Source organism: Macrobrachium rosenbergii, chromosome 28, assembly GCF_040412425.1.
Source record: "Macrobrachium rosenbergii isolate ZJJX-2024 chromosome 28, ASM4041242v1, whole genome shotgun sequence".
NCBI classification, from domain to species: Eukaryota; Metazoa; Arthropoda; class Malacostraca; order Decapoda; family Palaemonidae; genus Macrobrachium; species Macrobrachium rosenbergii.
In genome coordinates, this window is record NC_089768.1 from 13,777,288 (window position 1) to 13,801,177 (window position 23,890).

The following is a 23,890-nucleotide window of genomic DNA, read 5'->3' on the forward strand; positions in this document are numbered from 1 at the left end:
TTAGGTTAGGCTACCTCGTTTACATTATATATCTGATATTAATCTAGTTTACCAGATATCAAACGAGACAAGGAACCGCGAGGTGTTGGCTATGAACAAAAATATATTTTTTGTGCTTGGTTAAACTGTTTCTAACATTTATTTGTAAAATATAAGGCTTATCTTTGCTACCAATCTCTTTTCCTATGTCTAGCATAAGACGCTGGAGTGCCTGAGAACACAGGAAAAATATTATTCATACATCCCTTTAAATCACCTCTACATTCATATATCAACTCGTGTCGAGTCATCTTAGAGAAACACTTGATAAGGCTCAATGTTCCATAATTCTTATCAGTGTGGACGACCCATTACTCCAAAAAAATATCAAAATTTCATGGATATATCACTGGAATGTCAATTGCAGGATCTGGAAAGCTCGGTTGAAAATAATTGTTATAATATAAACAAGTAAAAAATGCGTAGAAGTTTCTTCGGCGCAATCAAGTTTTCTGTACAGCGTCTAATCAAGGCCCCGAAAATATATCTATCTTTCAGTGATCTCAGTATAATCCTGTATAAGCCTCGGCCCGGTGGTGGCCTGTCCAATATCGCTGCGAGAAGCTCGATCAAGGTTAACTTTAATTTTAAATAAAATAAAACCTACCGGGGCGAGAGGGCTGCAATTCGGTATGTTTGATGATTGGAGGGTGGATGACCAACATAACAATTTGCAGCCCTCCAGCCTCAGTAGTTTTTAAGATCTGAGGGCGGACAGAAAAAATGTGGACGGAGAGACAAAGCCGGCACAAGTTTTCTTTTACAAAAAACTAAAAAAAACATAGCACGTTTGAATTTGAATCACTCTGCGCAAATTACAGGGATACGATATTGGTTCATTTATTGTTATAATTGAAAACAATAATTGGATACGTTTGACCCAGTAAAGATCCTAGATTAAAATTATTAAAATTTGACACTTTGAAAAACAGTGCCCAGGTAATCAATGGGCCAATAAGCATTTTCAGTCTGACAAAAAAAAAAAAAAAAAAAAAAAAAAAAAAAAAGATGCAGGGAATACTAAAACTGAATATCTGAGACCTGTCATGTTCACGTCAGAGAGAGAGAGAGAGAGAGAGAGAGAGAGAGAGAGAGAGAGAGAGAGAGAGAGAGAGAGAGAGAGAGAGAGTTTTAATTATGCAAAAAACTCAAATGAGAATTTGCATAATTCTTACCTCATGGGGTTATTAACCATTCCAGTTGCGAGCAGTTGATGTACAGTACATGTGGCAGAGCGTAATAGAAGATCATATTAGTATATTATGTGCTCGTCACTAAAATAAATCGGACTGAGAGAGAGAGAGAGAGAGAGAGAGAGAGAGAGAGAGAGAGAGAGAGAGAGAGAGAGAGAGAGAGAGAGATTTGTAAGTTTATAAAATCTGGTATGGATATGAACAGAGAGAGAGAGAGAGAGAGAGAGAGAGAGAGAGAGAGAGAGAGAGAGAGAGAGAGAGAGTTAATTGTAATTGCAAATAATGATCCCGAAAGACATCAGAGGTCGCATCAGCCACAAGCGTACGTTAAAGGAGATGGCGTTACGAGGCACCGAGACAGATCTTTTGCCGTGGATTGCTGGCCCTCTTTGCTTTATATTAAAGGCACCTGCCTCCTTTCCTCTTTCGGTAACACCTTTTGCAAAATCTCTAAAATGTTCTGAAAGGTGCCTTAGTTTTAGTTTTCTGTAAAAGAAAACTATTTTGTCGGCTTTGTCTGTCCGTCCGCCCTTAGATCTTAAAAAACTACTGAGGCTAGAGGGCTGCAAATTGGTATGTTGAAATTATCCACCTTCCAACCATCAAACATACCAAATTGCAGCCCTCTAACCTCAGTAGTTTTTATTTTATTTATGGTTAAATTTAGCCATAATCGTACATCTTGCAACGATATGGGACTGTCCACCACCGGGCCGTGGTTAAAGATTCATGGGCCGCGGCTCATCAGCATTATACCGAGACCACTGAAAGGTAGATGTATTTTCGGTGACCTTCATTATGCGCTGTAGCGGCTGTACAGAAAGCTTGGTTGCGCCGAGGAAACCTCGGCGCATTTTCACTTGTTCCTTTTTGTAACATCTTCCTGAATCTCTAGAATGTTCTGACAGATGTGTTAGCTGTCCACAACAATAGATTATTAATGATTTCCGTCACTTTTGAGTATTTTATACAAATTTCTCTCAACGATACCACCCAAAGAAAGGAAACTGAACAAGAACATATAATCGGGGTTTAATATAATAGCTGTGTAATTAAATGAAGTTACAATTTTTTTTAAGGTACCTTCCAAAGTCTACCATATATTCACCTTCTCTCGCAATAAACAGTTTCTAATAAGTCTCTCATCATCCTAGCATCCAATAAAAAAAAGAAATAATGCGTAAAATAAAATCGAAGTAGCTTAGAATGCTGCTAAAAATCCTGAATTGTAGAGTTTCCTGAACTTATGGCAAAACCATTGCGCAAGACAATTATATCTCCCTGGCGTCTCGGCAGGCAGAAGAGACGAGCCATCTCAGATACAATACATTCGCGAGCATCGTCTTTCTCTTCTGACTATTCCTGCTGAAACCTCGAATGCTTCATTCTTCTTCCTTTCTTTCTTAGGGACGAATCGGCAGTTATGCAAAACGCCATCGGTTTTCTCTAGGATTCGGAAAAGATTGCTCTCCCGACATTTTACTGCTGACGAAACCTTTACTTTTGCTCGGAATGCCGTCGAGGAAGAAGTGAATAGATATCTTAGCCCTGGCTATGAGGTATTTGAAACTCATGAGAGGTTCACGAATGTGGAGTCCCAAAAAGCATTCTCTAATTTACTGTGGCCTGAGCATGACGGTTATAAAAATTGATGAGCAGAATATACCCTCTTTCTCTCTCTGTCTTTATCTTTCTCTCTCTTCGAATATTACAGCCAACCTTAGGCATTTAGGGAATCATTGTTGCAAATGCTTTTAAGAGAATGCTGAATATTATCGTTACTCATATTTCTTTCAACATAAAACCGTTCCCTAGGCAATAAAGGTAGCTTTAGAGAAGCACAGGGTAGCAGCATCCTTTTTCTGAGCAATATATAATCAGCTACAATTTAGTAAGGTTCTTTAATCTAGAGCTTTTCATGTTATTTTTAGGAGTAGGGTATGCATTTTTGAGGACTATGTTGACTAAAAACCCAGAAAAAATTTGTTCCCATAAATTAGAGGTTTTTAAAACAGCTAGGCTATATTCGATGTTTAGACATTGCGACCTTGGAATGAGAACTGATCAACATTTAGGCTCACTGATGGCCTAGAATTAAGATTTTATTAGCTAAACCTATATTTTTGGGTATGAGGAGTCAGCAATGCTTACTGAAAACGTTACATATTGTTAAAGGTGCATAATAATGTTGGTGACCATCTTCGTATTTTGATGTAATAAAAAACAGAATGAACGAGTGTTTGTATATCATCACTTCTGGGCGACGTTAAATCCTGCTTTGGATAACAGATCAGAAAACGAGTTTCACTTTCTTGGAAGTCTATGTAGCGGCCATGTTGGATATTTTCATATGGGAACCTAATAAATAAACAGAATGAATGAGTGTTTGGATATCATCACTTCTAGGCGACGTAGAATCCTGCTTTGGATAATAGATCAGAAAACACGTTTCATTTTCTAGGAAGTCTATGTAACGGCCATGTTGGATATTTTCATATGGGAACCTGAAGTTGAGATAAGGAGTTTCAAGTTGTTGCGAGCATATGAATGACTTACTTCTCAAATTGTTAGGAAAAATATGAGTTCTATTCACTTTCCTATTTCAGATCTCAGCATTAATTTGTGGCACATTCGTTCGATTAGCTAATTTTTGTGTGGCTGATCATTTTTCTCATCTTGCGATTCATCCTGTGCATTCGATGTTTCTGTGTCGGAGCCTTTGAGGTGATATCACTCTGCTTTTTCATTACTACACCTACTACTACTACTACTACTAGTACTGCTGCTACTACTACTACTACTCCTAATAATAATAATAATAATAATAATAATAATAATAATAATAATTCATTTTTAGTTTTCTCTAAAAGAAAAGTGTTGTGCCGGCTTTGTCTGTCCGTCCGCACTTTTTCTGTCTGCTCTCAGATTTTAAAACCTACTGAGACTAGAGGGCTGCAAATTGGTATGTTGATCATCCACCCTCCAACCATCAAATATACCAAATTGCAGCCTTCTAGCCTCAATAGTTTTTATTTTACATAAGGTTAAAGTTAGCCATGACCGTGCATCTATCAATGATATAGGACAAGCCACCACCGGGCAATGGGTAAAGCTTCGTGGGCCGCGGCTCATACAGCATTATACCGAGACCACCGAAAGATAGATGTATTTTCGGTGGCCTTGATTATGCGTTGGGCAGAAAACTCGATTGCGCCGAAGACACTTCGGCGCATTGTTTACTTGTTTCTTTCTCACCCAATGCTGAGTAAAAGTTAACCATTTATAAAGGGGTGTTAAATTCAAAGTTTTCATATTATAATGCTTTATGTTACTAATACAAGTTCAACTTTATTTTCGTTGTCTATCGACAAATTTTTCTTTTATGATACTAAACGTGAATTCTTCTACCTGCATTTCGTGTGACAGTGGATGATCTATATTACAGATATATATGATTGCAAGAAAAACTGAAATGACCAAAAAAAAAAAAAAAAAAATCCATAATCCTGATTTTCGCACTTGAAGAGAATTACGTATTACGTAGAAGGTATTGGAATGAATAAGACCCTATGCAGTATACACCGGACATCCTCTCTTTTATCGTATCTCATTTATCAACTGGTTCTAATCGCCTTTAATATTGGTTTAGACTTGAGCTCTGAATGTACAATCAACGTCCGGAAACCCTCTCGAGAGTCTAAGCCGATTATCGTTCTTAGATATCCAAAGGTGATGAAAATGGGAAGAAAAAACCAGAATTAAATATGGAAAACTTGGAAAGCTTTCTGCCATTATGATAAGGAATGCAGACAAGACATCGCAATAAGACGATAGTTGATATTAAGGCTTATTTTTTCATTTTTATTGCTAAGCACACAAACGGAGTAATACATACATACATACATACAAACATACATCATACATACACACACACATACATATATATATCTATAATATATATATATATATATATATATATATATATATATATATATATATATATATATATATATATTTATATATGGTGTATCAGTGAGTTTTTTACAGGCACATGAAAGAATTCTATATTATCTTGAAGCTATAAGAACTCTGGTTTATAAAACGTTCCCCGTTCAAACTTTTGCTACTCAAATCTTTCGCAATGTTTTCTATACCTAATTAGAAAGCTGCTGCTCACTATATTGTTCCTCTGAACAACTTTCTTGTGACAGCCTTTAGCGATTATATATACCTCTCTCTCTCTCTCTCTCTCTCTCTCTCTCTCTCTCTCTCTCTCTCTCTCTCTCGTCATTATTTATTTCTGTTTTTTTATAAACTGCCTTATACTTTCGTCACGTGATCAACACGATAAAAAGATGAAGCTCGCTAAATATGTTAAAATATTTAAAAATAAAAAAATGAATTCGATAAAGTACAACAAAATATTTCACAACACTAAGAATGTTATTGTTTATTTATACCAGAAACCAATTTGGACCGCTGGTGTTTATACGAAAATGATATGGAAATTCATTAGCCATAGTTCTCGCTCAAGGGCTATGTTTATTCTGCATAGCTTCGCGCACTGCCAAAAGGGGAAGAACGCATGGATAAAAGGAACCAAAAGCGTATTTGTTTTAAATAAAAAGGTGTTCACACATATTGTCTCTATGGGAGCTGTGCTTCTTGTTCAGAGCACTCACTCGCCGCATCATCCTTTCACTTTGGACACAACCGGTCGTAAAGCAATTTAATGAACGACCCAAATTGGATAGAGGTGGAACAGGAATGCAAAACGCAGAACGACAAAGTATCAATTTGCAGTTGTTTTGAAATGCTTCCCAGCGCAGCTTCTTCGTAAAGAAAGTATCCTCTGTTCAGCAATAAATACAAGCATATTCCGCCCACTCAGGGGGAAACAAAAGCGAAACTAAATTCTGTTGTAGTACTGTAAATGGTTGGATGTGAACTTGAAGTTTTAAGAAACAGAGCAAAATAATAGTGCATTTAAGTAACTGGATATTATATATCTCACATGCACACAAAGCTACAAGCAATCATACTTGATAATGAAATTTATTTCCATGTTTCAATTTTAAATATTAATTGGAAATGTTATAAAAAAACTTCGATTTTCCTTTTTAAATAATTTTTGAATAGAGGAATTAAGGCAAATGAGGTATGAAGCTAATTTCTCAAATAACGGAAACCATTAGGTTTATTCCCTTACCATCTGGACAATATACTGTACATGGAAGGAAGCGTTAAGATCTAAAATACTGGATTATGCGGTCGGTCAAAAAAGATTTTAAATTTGTTGCTCTAAATTTGAATCATCAAGAGTAAAAGGCAGTTTATAAGAAAAGAGAAATAAACAATGACAAGAGAGAGAGAGAGAGAGAGAGAGAGAGAGAGAGAGAGAGAGAGAGAGAGAGAGAGAGAGAGAGAGAGAGAGAGAGAGAATGTTTAGTGTAAAAATCTTTAAAACCTGGAAATGAAGATCTTCCAACACTTGAAAGCCCCGGAATAGAACGTCAGCATTTTAAATGTTAAAATGAAAAATTACTCAAGTCACGAAACCTAGTCATACCGGGTTTGAAATACACCATCCTCTAGCAATAATAAGAAAACTAGATATCTAGCAGAACTGTATCTACATTACGTTATGTACCCAAACATCAATACAATATGAAATGTTAGAGCTGACCGCAGCCTATCAATATTACGTCAACGTACATTTGGAAGCAACACGAGAACAATTCTGTTACAGGCGGCGTATATCATCGTTCAGTTCAGCATGTCAGCTTTCAGCTTGGAAATTTGCACATCCAGTCAACCGCTCATAATTACTTAATTAATATATATTAATGAGACTTGACAGGGTTAAATATGGTATACCTTTGTTAGTTCCTCATTGGACGGGTTGGCACCGTTCTCGGCTAGCACTCTGCTGGACCCGTGTTCGATCCTCCGACCGGCTAATGAAGAATTAGAGAAATTTATTTCTGGTGACAGAAATTCATTTCTCGTTATAATGAGGTTCGGATTCCACAATAAGCTGTAGGTCCCGTTGCTAGGTAACCAATTAGTTCTTAGCCACGTAAAATAAATCTAATCCTTCGGGCCAGCCCTCTCTAGGAGAGCTGTTAATCAGCTCAGTGGTCTGGTTAAACTAAGGTATACTTAACTTTGTTACATTGCTATCATGAGATTTGTGGCTGGTTAAAGTGTAACAGATTTCTTCTTATGGAGACTAATTTACCCTAAATTGGAAGAGTGCAGTATCTGCAAAATACAAAACTGAGAAAAATGATAGATACTACAGTTTTCCTTTGCCTTACTACTGACTGTGCAGATACTGCATATGGGATCCCCGATAAATAAAGCAATGAAGATTCATTCTGAAACTGTAGTAACTTGTGTATTAGTGTTTCACGAACCCAAAAGGTGGTATGTCTCAATTTCGAAAAATTTGCATATGCAGTTTTCCATTTTAGGTTTTAGAAAATGCTGGTCTTTTGGAAGTTTGAGCATAAATATAAGAGGTAATCAATAGCATAATAACAAACTCATTTAACATGCAAACGTAATAGAAAACAAGTAAAAAATGCGCCGAAGTTTCTTCGGCGCAATCGAGTTCTCTGTATATCATATACTCGAGGCCACTGAAAATAGATCTATCTTTCGGTGGTCTCGGTATAAAGCTGTATGAACTGCGGCCCATTATACTCAGCCGGCCGTGGTGGCCTGTGTCGTTGCGTTGCCAGAAGCACGATCATGGCTAAGTTTAACCTTAAATAAAATAAAAACCACTGAGGCTAGAAGGCTGCAATTTGGTATGTTTGATGCCTGGAGGGTGGATGATCAACATACCAATTTGCAGCCCTCTAACCTCAGTAGTTTTTAAGACCTGAGGGGGGAGAGAAAAAGTGAGGATAGCAAAAAGTGCGGACGGACAAAGCTGGCACAATAGTTTTCTTTTACAGAATACTATAAAGACTCCACAGGTAAAGACGACAATTCCAAACTGAACCCCGGTTCTAAAATTCATTCATAAATGGACTTGGCTAACCTAACTTCACCTTCACAGTTACCTCTAAGTAGAATTTAGAGACCTTGATATTAAAGACATATTAGTAATCCCAAAGCTTAAAAGCTGACACTTTGCTCCTTCGTGATTGTGGAATCAGGAACACAGAATTTTAATATATGAGCTGTCATGCACTACATAGCACTATGTCACTCGTCTCATTAGACGATTCCTGACTCATCAGAACATCAATATTTTTTTTAGTTTTCTGTAAAATAAAACTATGGTGCCGGCTTTGTCTGTCCGTCCGCCCTCAGATCTTAAAAACTTCTGAGGCTAGAGGGCTGCAAATTGGTATGTTGATCATCCAACCTCCAACCATCTAACATAACAAATTGCAGCCCTCTGGCCTCTGTAATTTTTTTTTTTTTATTTAAGGTTGAAGTTAGTCATAATCGTACTTCTAGCAGCGATACAGGTACCAACAACATAGGCCACCACCGGACCTTGGCTGAGTTTCATGGGCTGCGGCTAATTGTTTTATGAGCCGTGGCTGAGGCCACCACCGGACAGAAACCTCGATTGCGCCGAAGAAACTACGGCGCATCGTTTACTTGTTTTTTTTTTCTAGTGGTAGAATATCACCGAAGATTCAGTTTTGAAAAAGATATATCACTTCCTCATCACACAAAATTGTGTTGTCACTTGGAAATGTCTTTCTTAGGTACAAACAGATTTGGAGGTGGACACACGCCGTAAAAACAGCTTGTCCGGAAACCTCTTCTCGTTAATGAAGTCTTTACAAATAGTATTTCTTCATGAAATAATTCGTGAGTAGATTGCGAAAAGGCTCCGAGGAAGCAAAATATAAAACAAGTAAGACATGCGCCGAAGTTTCTTCGGCACAATCGAGTTTTCTGTACAGCCGCTACAGCGTACAATCAAGGCCACCGAAAATAAGTATATCTTTCGGTGGACTCGGCATAATCCCATGAAATCCCACCGGTGGTGGCCTGTCCTATATCGCTGCCAGACGCACGATTATGGCTAACTTTAACCTTAAATGAAATAAAAACTACTGAGGCTAGAGGGCTGAATTTGGTATGTCTGATGGTTGGGGGGTGGATAATCAACATACCAATTTGCAGCCCTCTGGCCTCAGTAGTTTTTAAGATCTGAGGGCGGACAGAAAAATTGCGGACGGACAGACAAAGCCGGCACAATAGTTTTCTTTTACAGGAAACTAAAAGTTACAATTTAACGGAGCAGGTAACCATCAAGATAGCCATGTTAGGATGGAGATAATGAAAGACACTCTATGCCCACTTTGTAAGAAACTCTGAGGGAGAAAATTACGAATATATAATGGGTTATATAAGTAAAATGTCTTTCAGGAATTGATCGCATTTTGGCATAACTCCAGAGACGAATTCTTTTTTGGACAACTCTACAATATCAACTCACAATAATCTCGGTAAGACTTTATCCATATGAGCGTTGGTTTTATGTGCACGTGTATAATTAAAGAAAAACCCTATAACAAAAAATATAGTTGGCGATGGGCGCTTCCTCCTTTAAAGTGTGAAGCCAAAACAGCCGCCAACTTTGGACTTTCTCAAAATGAAACGGCTTAATCTTCAAGGTTAAGGCCCTTCGAATGCTTTATTGCCCATAAGCGAGAGATTCGGCCACCGAACTTTTCCCGGACTTGACTTTTGTAGCTCTTTTGATAGCTTTTATTTCTTTTACAAAAGTTGGAGAGATGACACAACATAGCACCTTCGCTGTTTCTCTCTCTCTCTCTCTCTCCCTCTTTCGAAAGAGACAGTCGACTGCTTTAAGTGTTTAAAAAAAAACTTAAAGAAAAATATTGGCTATATATCTGCGTAAGCAGCAGTAAGTTGGAATATATGTTTTCACAAAAGTTGCTTAGATCGACGTAGAAAATATTTGTTGTTGTTTAAATAATCTCTCTCTCTCTCTCTCTCTCTCTCTCTCTCTCTCTCTCTCTCTCTCTCTCTCTCTCTCTCTCTCTCTCCTAAGAGACAGTCGACCACTTTAACTGTTTTTAAAAAAAAAAACTGAAAGAAAAATATTAGCTATCAGTGTAGGCAGCAGTAAGCGGGAATATACCTTTTCACAATTTGCTTCGATCGAAGTAAAAAATATTTATTGTTACTTAAATAGCAACAGCTCAGAGGAATATAACCAAAGAGCTATTTTAAGTAATCATGCAAATAGCACTGACAAAGGCTCAATGCTGCCAGAAATGCCTGAGATGAATAAGCAATATATCTCTTTACTAGTTCGTAGACGACTGTGCCATGTTTTCAGATGTGCACATCATCTATGGTCTATCAATGTTCGATTATATAAAGAATTCACTTATGTATACTCGATAGTTTTACGGCAGCGTCATTTATGATTGAGTATCTTGGCACTCTAATAATTTATTTACTTTTTATTAAAATGGGCACATAAGTAAATGCAAACACGTGATTACACGCAAGCACAATCATGGGCAGACAGATGGACATGCACACATACATATACACATGCACAAACACACACACACATATATATATATATATATATATATATATATATATATATATATATATATATATATATATATACATATATCACACACTCACATACACACACATATATACATATATATCTATGTAGAGAGAGAGAGAGAGAGAGAGAGAGAGAGAGAGAGAGAGATTATCCCACGCTTATTTGCAGACGCATCCATACTTTTACATAATCTATTCAAATGGCAGCAGGAGAAAACCGCCAAACTCCCAAAGAAATGGAAAAGACTTTCGCTTTCGTTGGTTATTATGCCCGTGGGAGGTCAAGTTGAGCGTAATCTTATTCTCGGGGACCTGCAGTCGTTTTATTTCCTGATAACAGAATATCTTTTCACTTCTTTTCCAAGGCAAAAAGAGTTGGGGGCTGGGGTGGCGGAACTGACGTCACTTCAGAATTAAGTGGTTGTTTTTCTACGCAACGAAGTTTGTCACCTGCCTTGCCATCGGAAACAATCCATTCGTGATGTTATTTGAAGCTTTGTTTCCAAAAAGTTAAGTATACCTTAGTTTTACCAGACCACTAAGCTGATTAACAGCTCTCCTCGGGCTGGCCCGAAGGATTAGACTTATTTTACGTGGCTAAGAACCAACTGGTTACTTAGCAACGGGACCTACAGCTTCTTGTGGAATCCGAACCACATTATAACGAGAAATGAATTTCAGTCACCAGAAACAAATTCCTCTAACTCATCATCAGCCGGCCGGAGACTCGAACTCGGGCCTAGCGAGTGCTAGTCCACGGCTCTACCGACTATCCCAACGAAGAGCTAGCTTTGTTTCCAAAGTACGTGGCATTAAGATATTCTGTTCATCTTCACCCGATTAATTTGATAGGAAAATACTATATTAGTCTCTTCTTAGATATTCTGCGTGAAATATTTTACCCATAAACTCATAAGTTTAATGACTGCACTGCTATTCCAAGTGACTTTAGGAAAGGGGGTTTGGGTGTATAATCTACTGAGTAAGTGCTGCAGGACGAAGTGACATTTTTTATAAAAGAATTTTCTCGTTGATTTAAAGATCTAGTTTTAAATCATTCCTTTAAAACGTGCCGACAAAACCGAAATTATTATGGGTGTCGACCAAAACTTTTTTTACATTTCGGAGGGAAAATTTCGAAGAGAAATGTGAGGAAAATGAGTCAAAACTTTTTTTCACACTTCGGAGGGATAATTTCGAAGAGAAATGTGAGGAAAATCAGTCAAAACTTTTTTTTTACACTTCGGAGGGAAAATTTCGAAGAGAAAGGTGAGGAAAATGAGTCAAAAGTTTTTTTTACATTTCGGAGGGAAAATTTTGAAGAGAAATGTGAGGGAAAATGAGTCAAAACTTTTTTTTACATTTCGGAGGGAAAATTTTGATGAGAAAGGTGAGGAAAATGAGTCAAAATTTTGCCACACTTCGGAGGGAAAATTTCAAAGAGAAAGGTGAGGAAAATGAGTCAAAACTTTTTCTACATTTCGGAGGGAAAATTTCGAAGAGAAAGGTGAGGAAAATGAGTCAGAACTTTTTTTACATTTCGGAGGGAAAATTTTGAAGAGAAAGGTGAGGAAAATGAGTCAAAATTTTTCCACACTTCGGAGGGAAAATTTTGAAGAGAAAGGTGAGGAAAATGAGTCAAAATTTTTCCACACTTCGGAGGGAAAATTTTGAGGAGAAAGGTGAGGAAAATGAGTGAAAAATGTCAGTAAGTGGCGAATGACGTCCTCTACCCGAAGAGTAATGGCAAATGCATCCAACAAAATCTGGGTTAGACGACAGGCTCGGCTTTCTTCTGAATATTTTGCGCCTCGGGGATCGCCAGCTAATGGCTCGAACATCATTTTAATCTGTAAACTTGACGTATGAAACAGGACTCAGTCCGTCGGTTTAAGAGCTAGATAAATGGGTTTTCTATTGTTGTTACTGTAGAACGTACCATGGAGCCGAAAATATTTCGCTTACTACAGAATGTAAAGAATTTTAATTTAATTTTTTATTGTTGCGCTAAAAGCAGACCAAGGAAAAAATTTGACTTTACAAATTTTGCAAACTTCACTGTTGATCTCAAAAAAAAAAAAAAAAAAAAAGTCAGGATTGAGGAATTAAGTAAGGTGCGTCCACACTACAGTAAAACATAAAAACACGTCAGCAAATTGTTGCACGCACAAATTGCAAACAGGTTGAGCAAAAGTCAATGACTTATTGATAGTTCTGACCAGTGCTTCATAAGATTATCAAGCATTGGCCAAAGGTTCGTTCCTCACTTACCCCTGTAAAGGGTAGTGCCGTCAATGCACCTCACACGGTGCACTGTAAGCAATACTTAAGGTTCTTTGCAGCGTCCCTTCCAACCCTGGCTGCAACGCCTTTCATTAATTCCACTACACCTCCGTTCATGTTCTCTTTCTTCCATCTTACTTTCCACCCTCTCCAAACAATTGTTTCAGAGCACGACTGAAAGTTTTTCATACTGTCACACCTTTCAAATCTTTTTACTGTCAATTTACGTTTCAGCGCTTAATGACCTCACAGACCCCAGTGCTTGGCCTCTGGCATCAATTTTATATTCCATTCCATTCTTCACTTACAATCGTTGACTTATTTCAGCCTGTTTGCGATATGAATACGATAAGTTACCGATGATCCTTTATGATACGTTTTAGTGCAGTCTGGGCTCACCTTGAGGATGGTTTCAAAACAGTTGTCTTCCCTGATTTAAACAAGCCAATATCTTTCCTCTATCTCGAGTATAATGCCTCAAATATTTCTTCTTTAACGGCAGATTTCCTCAACGCCCTCCACATCACAGACATCAAAGTTCCCAGCCCTCTTGCGACGGGCGAGGGAGGCTGGCTGGAGTGCGAGTGGGCGGATGACGGGGACAACATCTACGCCCTCAAATGGTACCTGGGCCTCGACGAATTCTATCGGTGGACCCCTGCCGAAACCCCTCCAGTGAAGACGTTCCCAGTTAAAGGGAATCCCATCACGGTGGATCTCGAGGCGTCACGTCGAGGCCGGGTTCGCATCGGGCAGGTAACACTCGAAGCAACCGGCGTCTACCGATGCGAAGTGTCTGCAGAAGCTCCTTCCTTTCACACAGAGTCAAAAGTAGCTTCGATGACCATCGTAGGTGCGTTATTGCAAAGAGTTTTGTCTGTCTTCTTTTACTTCATGTTCTTCGTTGGCTCTTTCGAGCAAGTGGTAAATAAAGAATAGCCACTTTACCTTACCTACTTGATTCTGACTTAGCCGAAAAAAACAGACGTCAGAGAAGCCACATGAACAAAGAAATAAGTAAAGTATCAGTCAAAAAGTCAAAAAGGGAAATCATTAATTGTGTCATGTCGTATTTTCCAACAGATCTCCCAGATGATAAGCCACTTATCACGGGAACTCAGCCTAGTTACCAGCTGCACGAAGAGGTTCGCCTGAATTGTTCGTCTCCTCATTCTCAGCCGGCCTCCACTCTCACATTCCTAGTCAACAATGAGCAGGTGACTTTTGGTTTTATAAGCAAATGAAGAAAAATAAAGAAAACCATCATGCCATATGGAAATTATTTTTTTCATTTCCCAGCATGTCAGCACACGCTCTCTGTCAAGACTAACCGTCGCCCCTAACGGGGGTTAGTTCCAGGGAATAGACATTACCACATTCATCCTTTTTTGCTGTACTGTGAATGAGCTCTCTGTGCAAGACATTTCTTCAAGATTAGCAGCTTTATATACCTATGCAAAAGTCGTAATAGGAGCGCAAGAAACCTCCCCTTTCCATATATATTGCTTTCTTCCACGAACTCTTACATTTCCTAGACATTAAAGCCCTTCTCTCCAACACTTCTTACACCCATAGTACCATATACCTCTATCTTGCCCAAACTCTTGCATTTCCCGGGTATTAAGGCACGATTTCAACAAAACTACCCAATATTTTCCTGGTTTCACTCTCATTTCTCCTCAGCCTCTCTTTAAATTATTTCTTGATCTTGCAAATAATTATATACTCTTGAAGCAGTTCTGTGGTTTCCCTTTACAGTCCCCAGTCAGTGCTGTTTGCAAATGTCAGACATTCCACGCTCCAGTCATGACCCGTTTCCTTATCCTACAACTTGCACCTAAATCTACTGTCGGTATTTTCTTAATTCTCACATTGCTACATCTATAAAGACATCAGACATTAGAATATGTAGACTCTCCTGTCTACATACTCTATCATGAAAACTCTGAATTTCTGTTAACTGGTTATAGTCTATTCCATTTATCCTCAACATCCTTTGGATTGCCTCTTCACCAATATGATTCACCCATAAGCTTCCCTAGATCCATTTATATACCTTATAAAACTTACCCCATTACTTTCAAAGCTTTTACATACCGTTTCATCTCTTTCCAAGTACATTTCCTAAAGATTCACCCTATTTTCATTTATTGCAGGAACTTCATACCTACTTACCATTGCATTTAAACTCCCTAGCACAACCAACCTTTCAAATACTCCAAAATCAACACAGTACAGACTCAGACTTCACCAAAAACACTCATTTACTCTCATTCTTCTGCCCTTCGGGACAATTTACTTCTGCTATTACAACTTTTTCTCCAACCGCAATCTTGCCTGGGCAATAATAAATCTGATATCTTTGTACCCTTTTTTTTTCCATCCCGGAGACAAGCAGTGTCAGCTAAAATTGCAACTACTCTCCTAACTCTACGCCCGTGTTACAGTGGACACAATTACTCCTTGTCTCCCGTTATTGCTACAGTGTCCCTTCACGTCTGTCTCACTACCAAAAGATTAAGCTTTCCCCCTTTAAACAAATGAGCTATCATACATTCCTTCTTTGCACTGCATCCATGTATGCCCAGAACTCCGAGGCACAATAATTTATTTGCTTATTTTTTTGTGATATACCAGTAAAGGTAATATGGCTGTAATCCTACGTTCCGATGTGTATATGTATATTGTATACACACACACACACATATATATATATATATAAATATATATATATATATACATATATATATATATATATATATATACATATATACATATATATATATATATATATATATATATATATATATATATATATATATATATATATATGTACATCGGAACGTGGATTACAGCCATATAACCTTTACTGATATGTTACAAAAAGATAGGCAAATAAATTATTGTGCTTTGGAGTTCTGGGCATACATGGATATAGTGCAAAGCAGGAATGTATAATAGTTAACTTGTTTAAAGAGGGAAAGGTTAATCTTTCATATATATATATATATATATATATATATATATATATATATATATATATATATATATATATATATATACTGTATATATATTATGCATATAAATACTGTACTGTCCAACAAGAACGCCTCTCAATTTCTTCACACTCTTTGGACAAGCTTTCCACTACAAAGCTTTATTTGAATTACCTCAGCCTCATCTCAATCCATCGTGCATGAGTTCGAATCTCACCACTAGAAGCTGGGAATTCTTAGATAAACAAACACATACACATATGTATATGAACGCGTATTTGAGCATGTTATTTATATTTCTCGAATAAATCTAAATCTGAGCTGATCCCCTACAGGCTGACCCATCATGGTTAGTATACTACAACAGTCGCGAGGACTCTTCGACTGGGCTTGAAACAGCCGTTTTAGGCCTACGCTTCTCCCTCAGACCAAGACTCATGCGGCAGGGGTTCGTCAGCGTGAAATGCATAGCGCAGATCTTGGACATATACTGGGACAGCAGTGAGACTCTCATCATGGGAGACATGCCCTACCACGCTTCCGTCATGGAAGGAAGGGCATCATCTGCCTATAGTAAGAACCTGTGAAATGTTGTATTCGGCTTCACCTACTGCTGCAGTTAGATCTGGGACTTAGTTTATTTTAGGCGTTGTACTGTTGAATTACAAAAGAATTTTTCCACGTTTCATCTTCATTAAAATCAAGTAATGGGGGAGGTTAGCACTACTGTCAATTCTAACATTGTCGTTAAGGGCACAAATGAATATGAAACCTTTGGACTGTTGGTGCATATCAAGCCTCCGTTAATATGAACAAATAACAGATATGTAAAATGACAAAGTCAATATTACATATAGGACAGTTCTGGATCATGTCAAGATTAGAAAACCCAACATCTCCATGTCAAGAACAGCCAATCCAATGATCCCCATGTAAAGAATGGCCAACCCTTTCCGGTTCGAAATCCAATTCCAAATGATGGCTAGTACTAAACACGGCGAAACAGATTCATCTATACTGTTTCGCCGTGTTTACTACTATCGGCGGGGCGGGGGGGTCAAATGTATTTCACCTTGTTTAGTACTAGCCCCTGGGGGATCAAATGTCTGGTACCGAAGGGTTCATGTCTAGAACAGCAAACCCGATTATTCCTATGTAAAGAATAACGATCACAATAATCTTCTTGTAAAGAATAGCGAACCCTGCTGCGAGTTGGTTCGCTATTCTCGACATGATCCACATGCTCCCTGGCGTAGTTGCAAGGTAGTTCCATAATGATGTCAGTCCCAGGGTCGACACTAAGATCATTGATAATGCCGTCAACAACAGTGCTACTGGTTATCCCATTTCTCTTCAGATTGCAAAAATTTTGTGTGCAATAAATATTATATATATTATCGACCATAAGTAACTATATCTATCTATCTATCTATCTATCTATCTATATATATACATACACACACACAATTGCCACAATATTTGTGTGATACTTGTTTTCCTTTTTTCCAGAATTATCAGCAGCCACAACTAGTCTAGTAAGCATGGCGCCGGTGATCTTCGCGTTTGCGAAGGCGTGGTGATAAGAAAATGATAAACAACAAGAAGACTCAAGCGTGAATGTGGTGTTAGTGTTAACTAATCTATCAAAAACCACGAAATTATAAATGCCAGTGAACGGAGACGTTACTTTCAACTGTGCTAGTTTAGAAATCTTCAAGGACACGACGAAACTCTCCTCTTAGTGCTACTTTGTGTTACTTAACAATGCAGAAACAAAAATGTGGTTGGAGTAACCTACCGAAGAGATTTTCCTGAGGTATAAACCTAATATAAATTGGAAAAGCAATTTCATTTACTCACCATTAAAGACGCCAAACTCCGAAAGACCCACACTTTCCTGGGCAGCGTATCTGTGAAGAGACATGAGTATTAGGCCTACTAAACCGTGTGGAGAAGTGCAAAAAACAAACAGGTGGTTTGGTTTGGACAAGAGACGAAGTGCGTAACCAATCGCCGAGATTTTCCTGACGCATAAACCTAATGGGAAAAGCAACTTCATATATTCTCCATTGAAAGTGCGCCAAACTCCGAAAGCCCCACACTTTCCTAGGCAGTGTATCTGTGAATAAAATGGAAGAGACATTTGATTAGGCCTGTTAAATCGTGTGGAGGAAGATGTGTTCTACACCTGTCCTGTGAATATTTTTTGAAACTATGACGTGAATAGACGTAGACGCTCCTGTATGTGGTTAACATGCTTTGTGGTCGACGAAAAAAAGACGATTGAAACTCCTTATTTGGGGCATCACGGAAAAGAGTGATCGGGTACGGTACATTGTGGGCATCCCATATCATTTCTGAAGGCCTTTCATATTCGAGTGTTCCTACCAGTTCATGAAAATTTGGCAGAAAAAACACTTATTTACATATACTGTAAAAACGAGAAAACTAGAGGGGCATTATGAAACTAACCTAATTCATACCTCATGAAGCCACATTATATGAGATATATAAACATTTTGTAAATTACACTTATACGTCTTTTCCGGTGCGTGCAAGCAAATAGGAGAATTAATTCTTCTGTTCTCGAACAGGTTTGAAGTTGCAGTCAGATTAAGTGGGAGACTTTTTTTCTCCAGTTGTGAAGTCATTACTGCGTAATTATGTGTTTGCCTTCTTTCAGCTCTAAATACATCTTAGCAAAAAAAAAAAAAAACTCTTCTCTTCTTATATATATATTAAAAAATTTGAGCTTTAACAACATAGCCAAGGAGCAGAGGCCTAACTTTTGTGTATATATAACTCAGTTTACAACGCGGATGCCTATCGACGTCTGTTCGAGGACAGAGTTAGAATTCACCCCATTTGGTTGCCAGTTACGATAAGCACAGGTTTAAATAATACAAAAGCGCGAACGCACACATACACACGCGCGCACACACTTACTGTACATACCACACACACACACACACACACACACACACACACATATATATATATATATATATATATATATATATATATATATATATATATAAATTTAAGCACTCGCTGAATGAACACGTGTGTATATAAGTGTACATGGGTGTACGTATACAAACGTATATCAAAGTGTCACAAACATGTCTGTGCGCGTATGTTACATGTGCCGCTCAACAAACAAGATCCCAGCCACAAACATATGTTCTCAGTTACACAGACCCACACACGCACACACAAATACAAACTCACACACACAAACACACACATACACCAGACATAAAACTTATAACCGTGAATTATATTTTCAAGGCACAAAAATACCGAAGAATGTAAGGTGGGTCTAAGTGTTTCAATTTGTAAAAATATCGTGTCGACGTAGCTCGTATACTTACGACCTCTTATTATATAATATATATATAACTGACTATACTGTGTAATCTATGTACATTTTTTTTTATTTTCCAAATGAGAGCTGATTGATATAATCAATATCGTGACATTATTTATGTGTCGAGGGGACTGCAATGCCATTACGATAAGTATTACCACCATTATTATTTTCTGTCTGTGTATATAATTTCTAAGAATAAAAACACCTGAACTTCTTTCATGATGGTATTTTTTCTCTTTATATCCATACATTCATACACACATATTAACACACACACAGAAACATACCCCCATATATATATATATATATATATATATATATATATATATATATATATATATATATATATATATATGAATGTGTGTGTATTATATATAAATATAAATTTATATATATATATATAAATATATATATATATATACATATATATATACATATACACACACACAAACACATATGTATAAGTATGTACGTGCGTGTTTGTGTGTGTGTATGTGTTGATCCCAGGACACACCAATACCCTCCAAAAACTGGGTATAATGGTGTGTATCAACTCTGCAAAAAATGGACCAAGCAAATGCTCTCCAGTGTTCAACCAGTGAGCTTGCAAAATGGGGTATGGAGCTCGCAAACTCATCCCAGAGACTTTCTTAGAACCGGAGAGCTCTCTCTCTCTCTCTCTCTCTCTCTCTCTCTCTCTCTCTCTCTCTCTCTCTCTATATATATATATATATATATATATATATATATATATATATATATATATATATATATATACATACATATGTCCCTAGGTTTATGTACATATTTACAAAGTTGAACGAAATAAAAAAACTAAATATTACCATAACGTAACATTCAACGAGATGGGGAATAATACTATATTTTGTTCAATCTTAGTTAGTCTCCGCAATAGCATCTGGAAGATAAAGCTTTTGAGAGTAATCGAGATATTATCATGAACAGAAAAACCCTACGGCGAGAGCGTTGCCGAATCGAGCGGTAAAATCTATATTAACAAGATATTCTCAGAGGTAAGAGGTTCATCAATCACTTTTTATGAAAAGATATTTCGAATATTCGATGAAATGGCGTACAGAGGAATAAGAGGTAATTGTATCTCAAACTTCTAGAGAGACGATCCTACACAAAGCAGTAGGAAGAAGGATGTCAATTAATTCTGCCTTAGCCGGAGACTATGTATAACGGTGACTCAACTACAAGGAGAATCTATCCTGCGAATTTCATAGGGAGGAAAGCTTAGAAAACTCCCAATGCTTCAGTGACAATAGGAATACAAACGACAGAACGGTCCTCTGTGTGATTCCAAGAATCATTATTATCATTATTATTATTGTGGCGTTGAAGGTGATAGCTGCATCAGCGGTATTCAGTTTGTACAGTAGAGTTTTCTCTGTTTTTCTAATAACTGATTTTTCTATGTTACTGAATTCTGCCAGTAACATGCCCCATATCTGTCATATTTGGAGAGGGAAGCAGGTTGCAGAATTGGATAATTTATTTCCGATGAATACAGCATGTCAGTAACAGGGTACTGAAATCGGGAGTTCATCATCCGTAGAGTTGTTCTTCAGGAGAAAGTCTTCTTGAGCGCTAATATAGTGTTTGTATAGGGAAAAATCTATACAAAATGAATGCCACTGATGCAGCTATCAGCTTCAACACCATTATTATTATTAAATTATTATTATTATTATTATTATTATTATTATTATTATTATTATTATTATTATTATTATTATTATTATTATTATTATTCAGGAGATGAACCCTATTCATATGGAACAAGCCCACCGAAGGGGCCCTTGACCTGAAATTCAGGCTTCCAAAGAATATGGTGTTCATTTGAAAGAAGCAAGAGGAGGTAAATGGAAATACAGAAAGAAGAGCTCTCACTTACTAAAAAAATAAAAAAAATTAATTAACAAATTGATAAATTGATAAAAATCTATTAAAAAGCACGGATATTGGTATTAGGGTAGCAATGCATTGCATCTTCGCTTGAACTTTTGAAGTTCCAAATTGCACGACATCCTCAGGGATTCTGTTCCACAGTCCAATGAACACGAAAAAGTGCTAATACTGGCAGTTGGTAGAAGACAGAATAACACACTCGAGCCAATCGCAATGTTTAAGAATACCAGCCAGGCAGCTGCACTGCTGATCTCCAGGGATATAATACTACCTGGAAAGCAAGAGACGAAACGATTGGTCGTCCACTGGAGAGTAAGCGATAGATCTATCAGAATAAAAGCAAAGAAAGATATATTAACAGCAAAAGGCCATTAATTTAGTCAAGGAACATACAAAATCAAGATAAGTCTTTGTCTCAGCAGGGAAAACAATTCTTCGAAATGAAAGACAATACGTATAGTGATTTCTGGTTGATGTAAGAAACCGTGTATAGCAGAGGAAGAAAGTATATAGAATACAGAATTTAGGCCAAAGGCCAACCACTGGGACCTATGAGGTCATCCAATACTTAAAGGGAAATGGACAGTAAGAAAGTTTGAAATGTGTAACAGAAGGAAAACCTCGCAGTTGCAACATGAAGCAAATGTTAGGAGAGTGTGGAAAGTCAGATGGAAGAAAGAAAATTTTAACGGACGTACAGCAACAGGAATGAAAAAGGTTGCAGCTAGAGGCCGAAGGGACGCTGCAAAGACCCTTAAGTAATGCTTACAGTGCACCACGTGAGGTGCACAGAGGAAGAAGACGCTAAGTATAACTGATAAGCCAACCCTTCAAGCCAAATGGGTAAGGGAAACTAGTGAGCAGGCTGATAGAGGGAAAATCAATTGCAACATACGTAAGGACATACGTTTCAACGTTACAGTATCAAAGCAAGAATTCCTGTGCAAAGAAACCAACGATAAAGGGTAATTGAAATTTCCAACAGTGAAATATCTGGCACTGAATAGTGGGAATAGAGGTAGGAGACAATGAAATAACTCACAGAATTTGGAACGTTTTGAAGAACCAAGAGCAAAAGGTTTCTATCGGAGTTATTTATGAGAATGAGAAACAAAAGGAGATTTAGTTAGTCTTAAGTGACTATGAATTGAATATGGCCCTGTTGCATAAAAGTGTGACTGAAGGTCTTCCAAATATCTGATGAGTACCCAAATAATCTATTTTCCAAAACACTCAAGATACTTGTGCGATCATGCAATAATTGTGCAAGCAGTCTGAACCTCTAACTAGAAGCAATGATAATCCCTACAGGGCATTCACAAATTTTGGTGTAGTTTTACTGAACTATATCTTCTCCTGAGTGGGTTTGGTATGTTCCATATTCCATATGCTTAAGTTTATTGTTTTGTAAGTATCATTATCATTACTCTACCTCTGCCTTCGTTATCACCTGATAAACTTGTCCTTAATTCTGGAAGACCTCATGCTTATTTTTATGCTAAACTGAGAAAATTTTAATATTAAATGGCTTATAGTCATAAAGTTCATTTTTGTCTATTAGATTACGGAAAGGAACGAACAATTTTGGTAAACGGGTGACAAGAGATATATCTCTCCTTCCTTTCCAAAAGATAACGCTAATATTTATAAAAAAAAAAAATGGAAACAAAAAAATGTGGTTGATGCAAAGCTTATATACGGCGTTAGATTTCTATGAGGTTTTAATTTGCATAATTTTTTTCAGAGAAAATGCATGCATAAATACATTTATAAGTACCTGTTTGGGCAATGAGCCTGTGACATATCAAAACCTACCTACTATACCAGACAAGTAAAAAATGCGCCGAAGTTTCTTCGGCTCAATCGAGTTTTCTGTACAGCCGCTACAGCGTATAATCAAGGCCACCGAAAACAGACCTATCTTTTGGTGGTCTCGGTATAATGCTGTATGAGCCGCGGCCCATGAAACTTTAACCACGGCCCGTGGTGGCCTGTCCTGTACAGTTACCAGAAGCACGTTTAAGGCTAAATTTAACGTTAAATGAAATGAAAACTACTGAGGCTAGAGGGATGCAATTTGGTATGTTTGATGACTGGAGGGTGGATGATTAACATATCAATTTGCAGCCCTCTAGCTTCCGGAGTTTTTAAGCTCTGAGGGCGGACAGAAAAAGTGCGGACGGACAGACAAAGCGGCACGACAGTTTTCTTTTACAGAAAACTAAAAATAATAAAACGGTTTTTATATTTTGGTTTTTGAAGGACACACACGCGTTCATTTTATCTCATAAAAAAATATTAGCCATTTAACCTGATAAAATAATACATTACGTATTATTCCTGGAATAATACTCGTGCATTTCTTTTTTTTCAAATGAGCACATCCTTTTGACAAGAGAATTCATTTCACATCAAACGGGGGAAAAAAGACTGGTTATATTGCCTCAACCTCGAATGAAGATGGAGGCAATAAAGAAATTGGA

At 37.4% G+C, this 23,890-nt stretch overlaps 1 protein-coding gene across 1 annotated transcript in view; it reads left to right on the forward strand.

The window, feature by feature from the left end:
* Positions 1–19,048, forward strand: part of LOC136854049 (uncharacterized) — a 95,087-nt gene extending 76,039 nt beyond the window's left edge. The window contains exons 2-5 of the mRNA XM_067130115.1: positions 13,606–13,956; positions 14,187–14,320; positions 16,435–16,672; positions 17,609–19,048. Coding sequence (XP_066986216.1) covers positions 13,606–13,956; positions 14,187–14,320; positions 16,435–16,672; positions 17,609–17,679 — 794 coding nt within the window. The 3' untranslated portion in view covers positions 17,680–19,048. The remainder of the gene's footprint in view (positions 1–13,605; positions 13,957–14,186; positions 14,321–16,434; positions 16,673–17,608) is intronic.
* Positions 19,049–23,890: the final 4,842 nt, after the last annotated feature.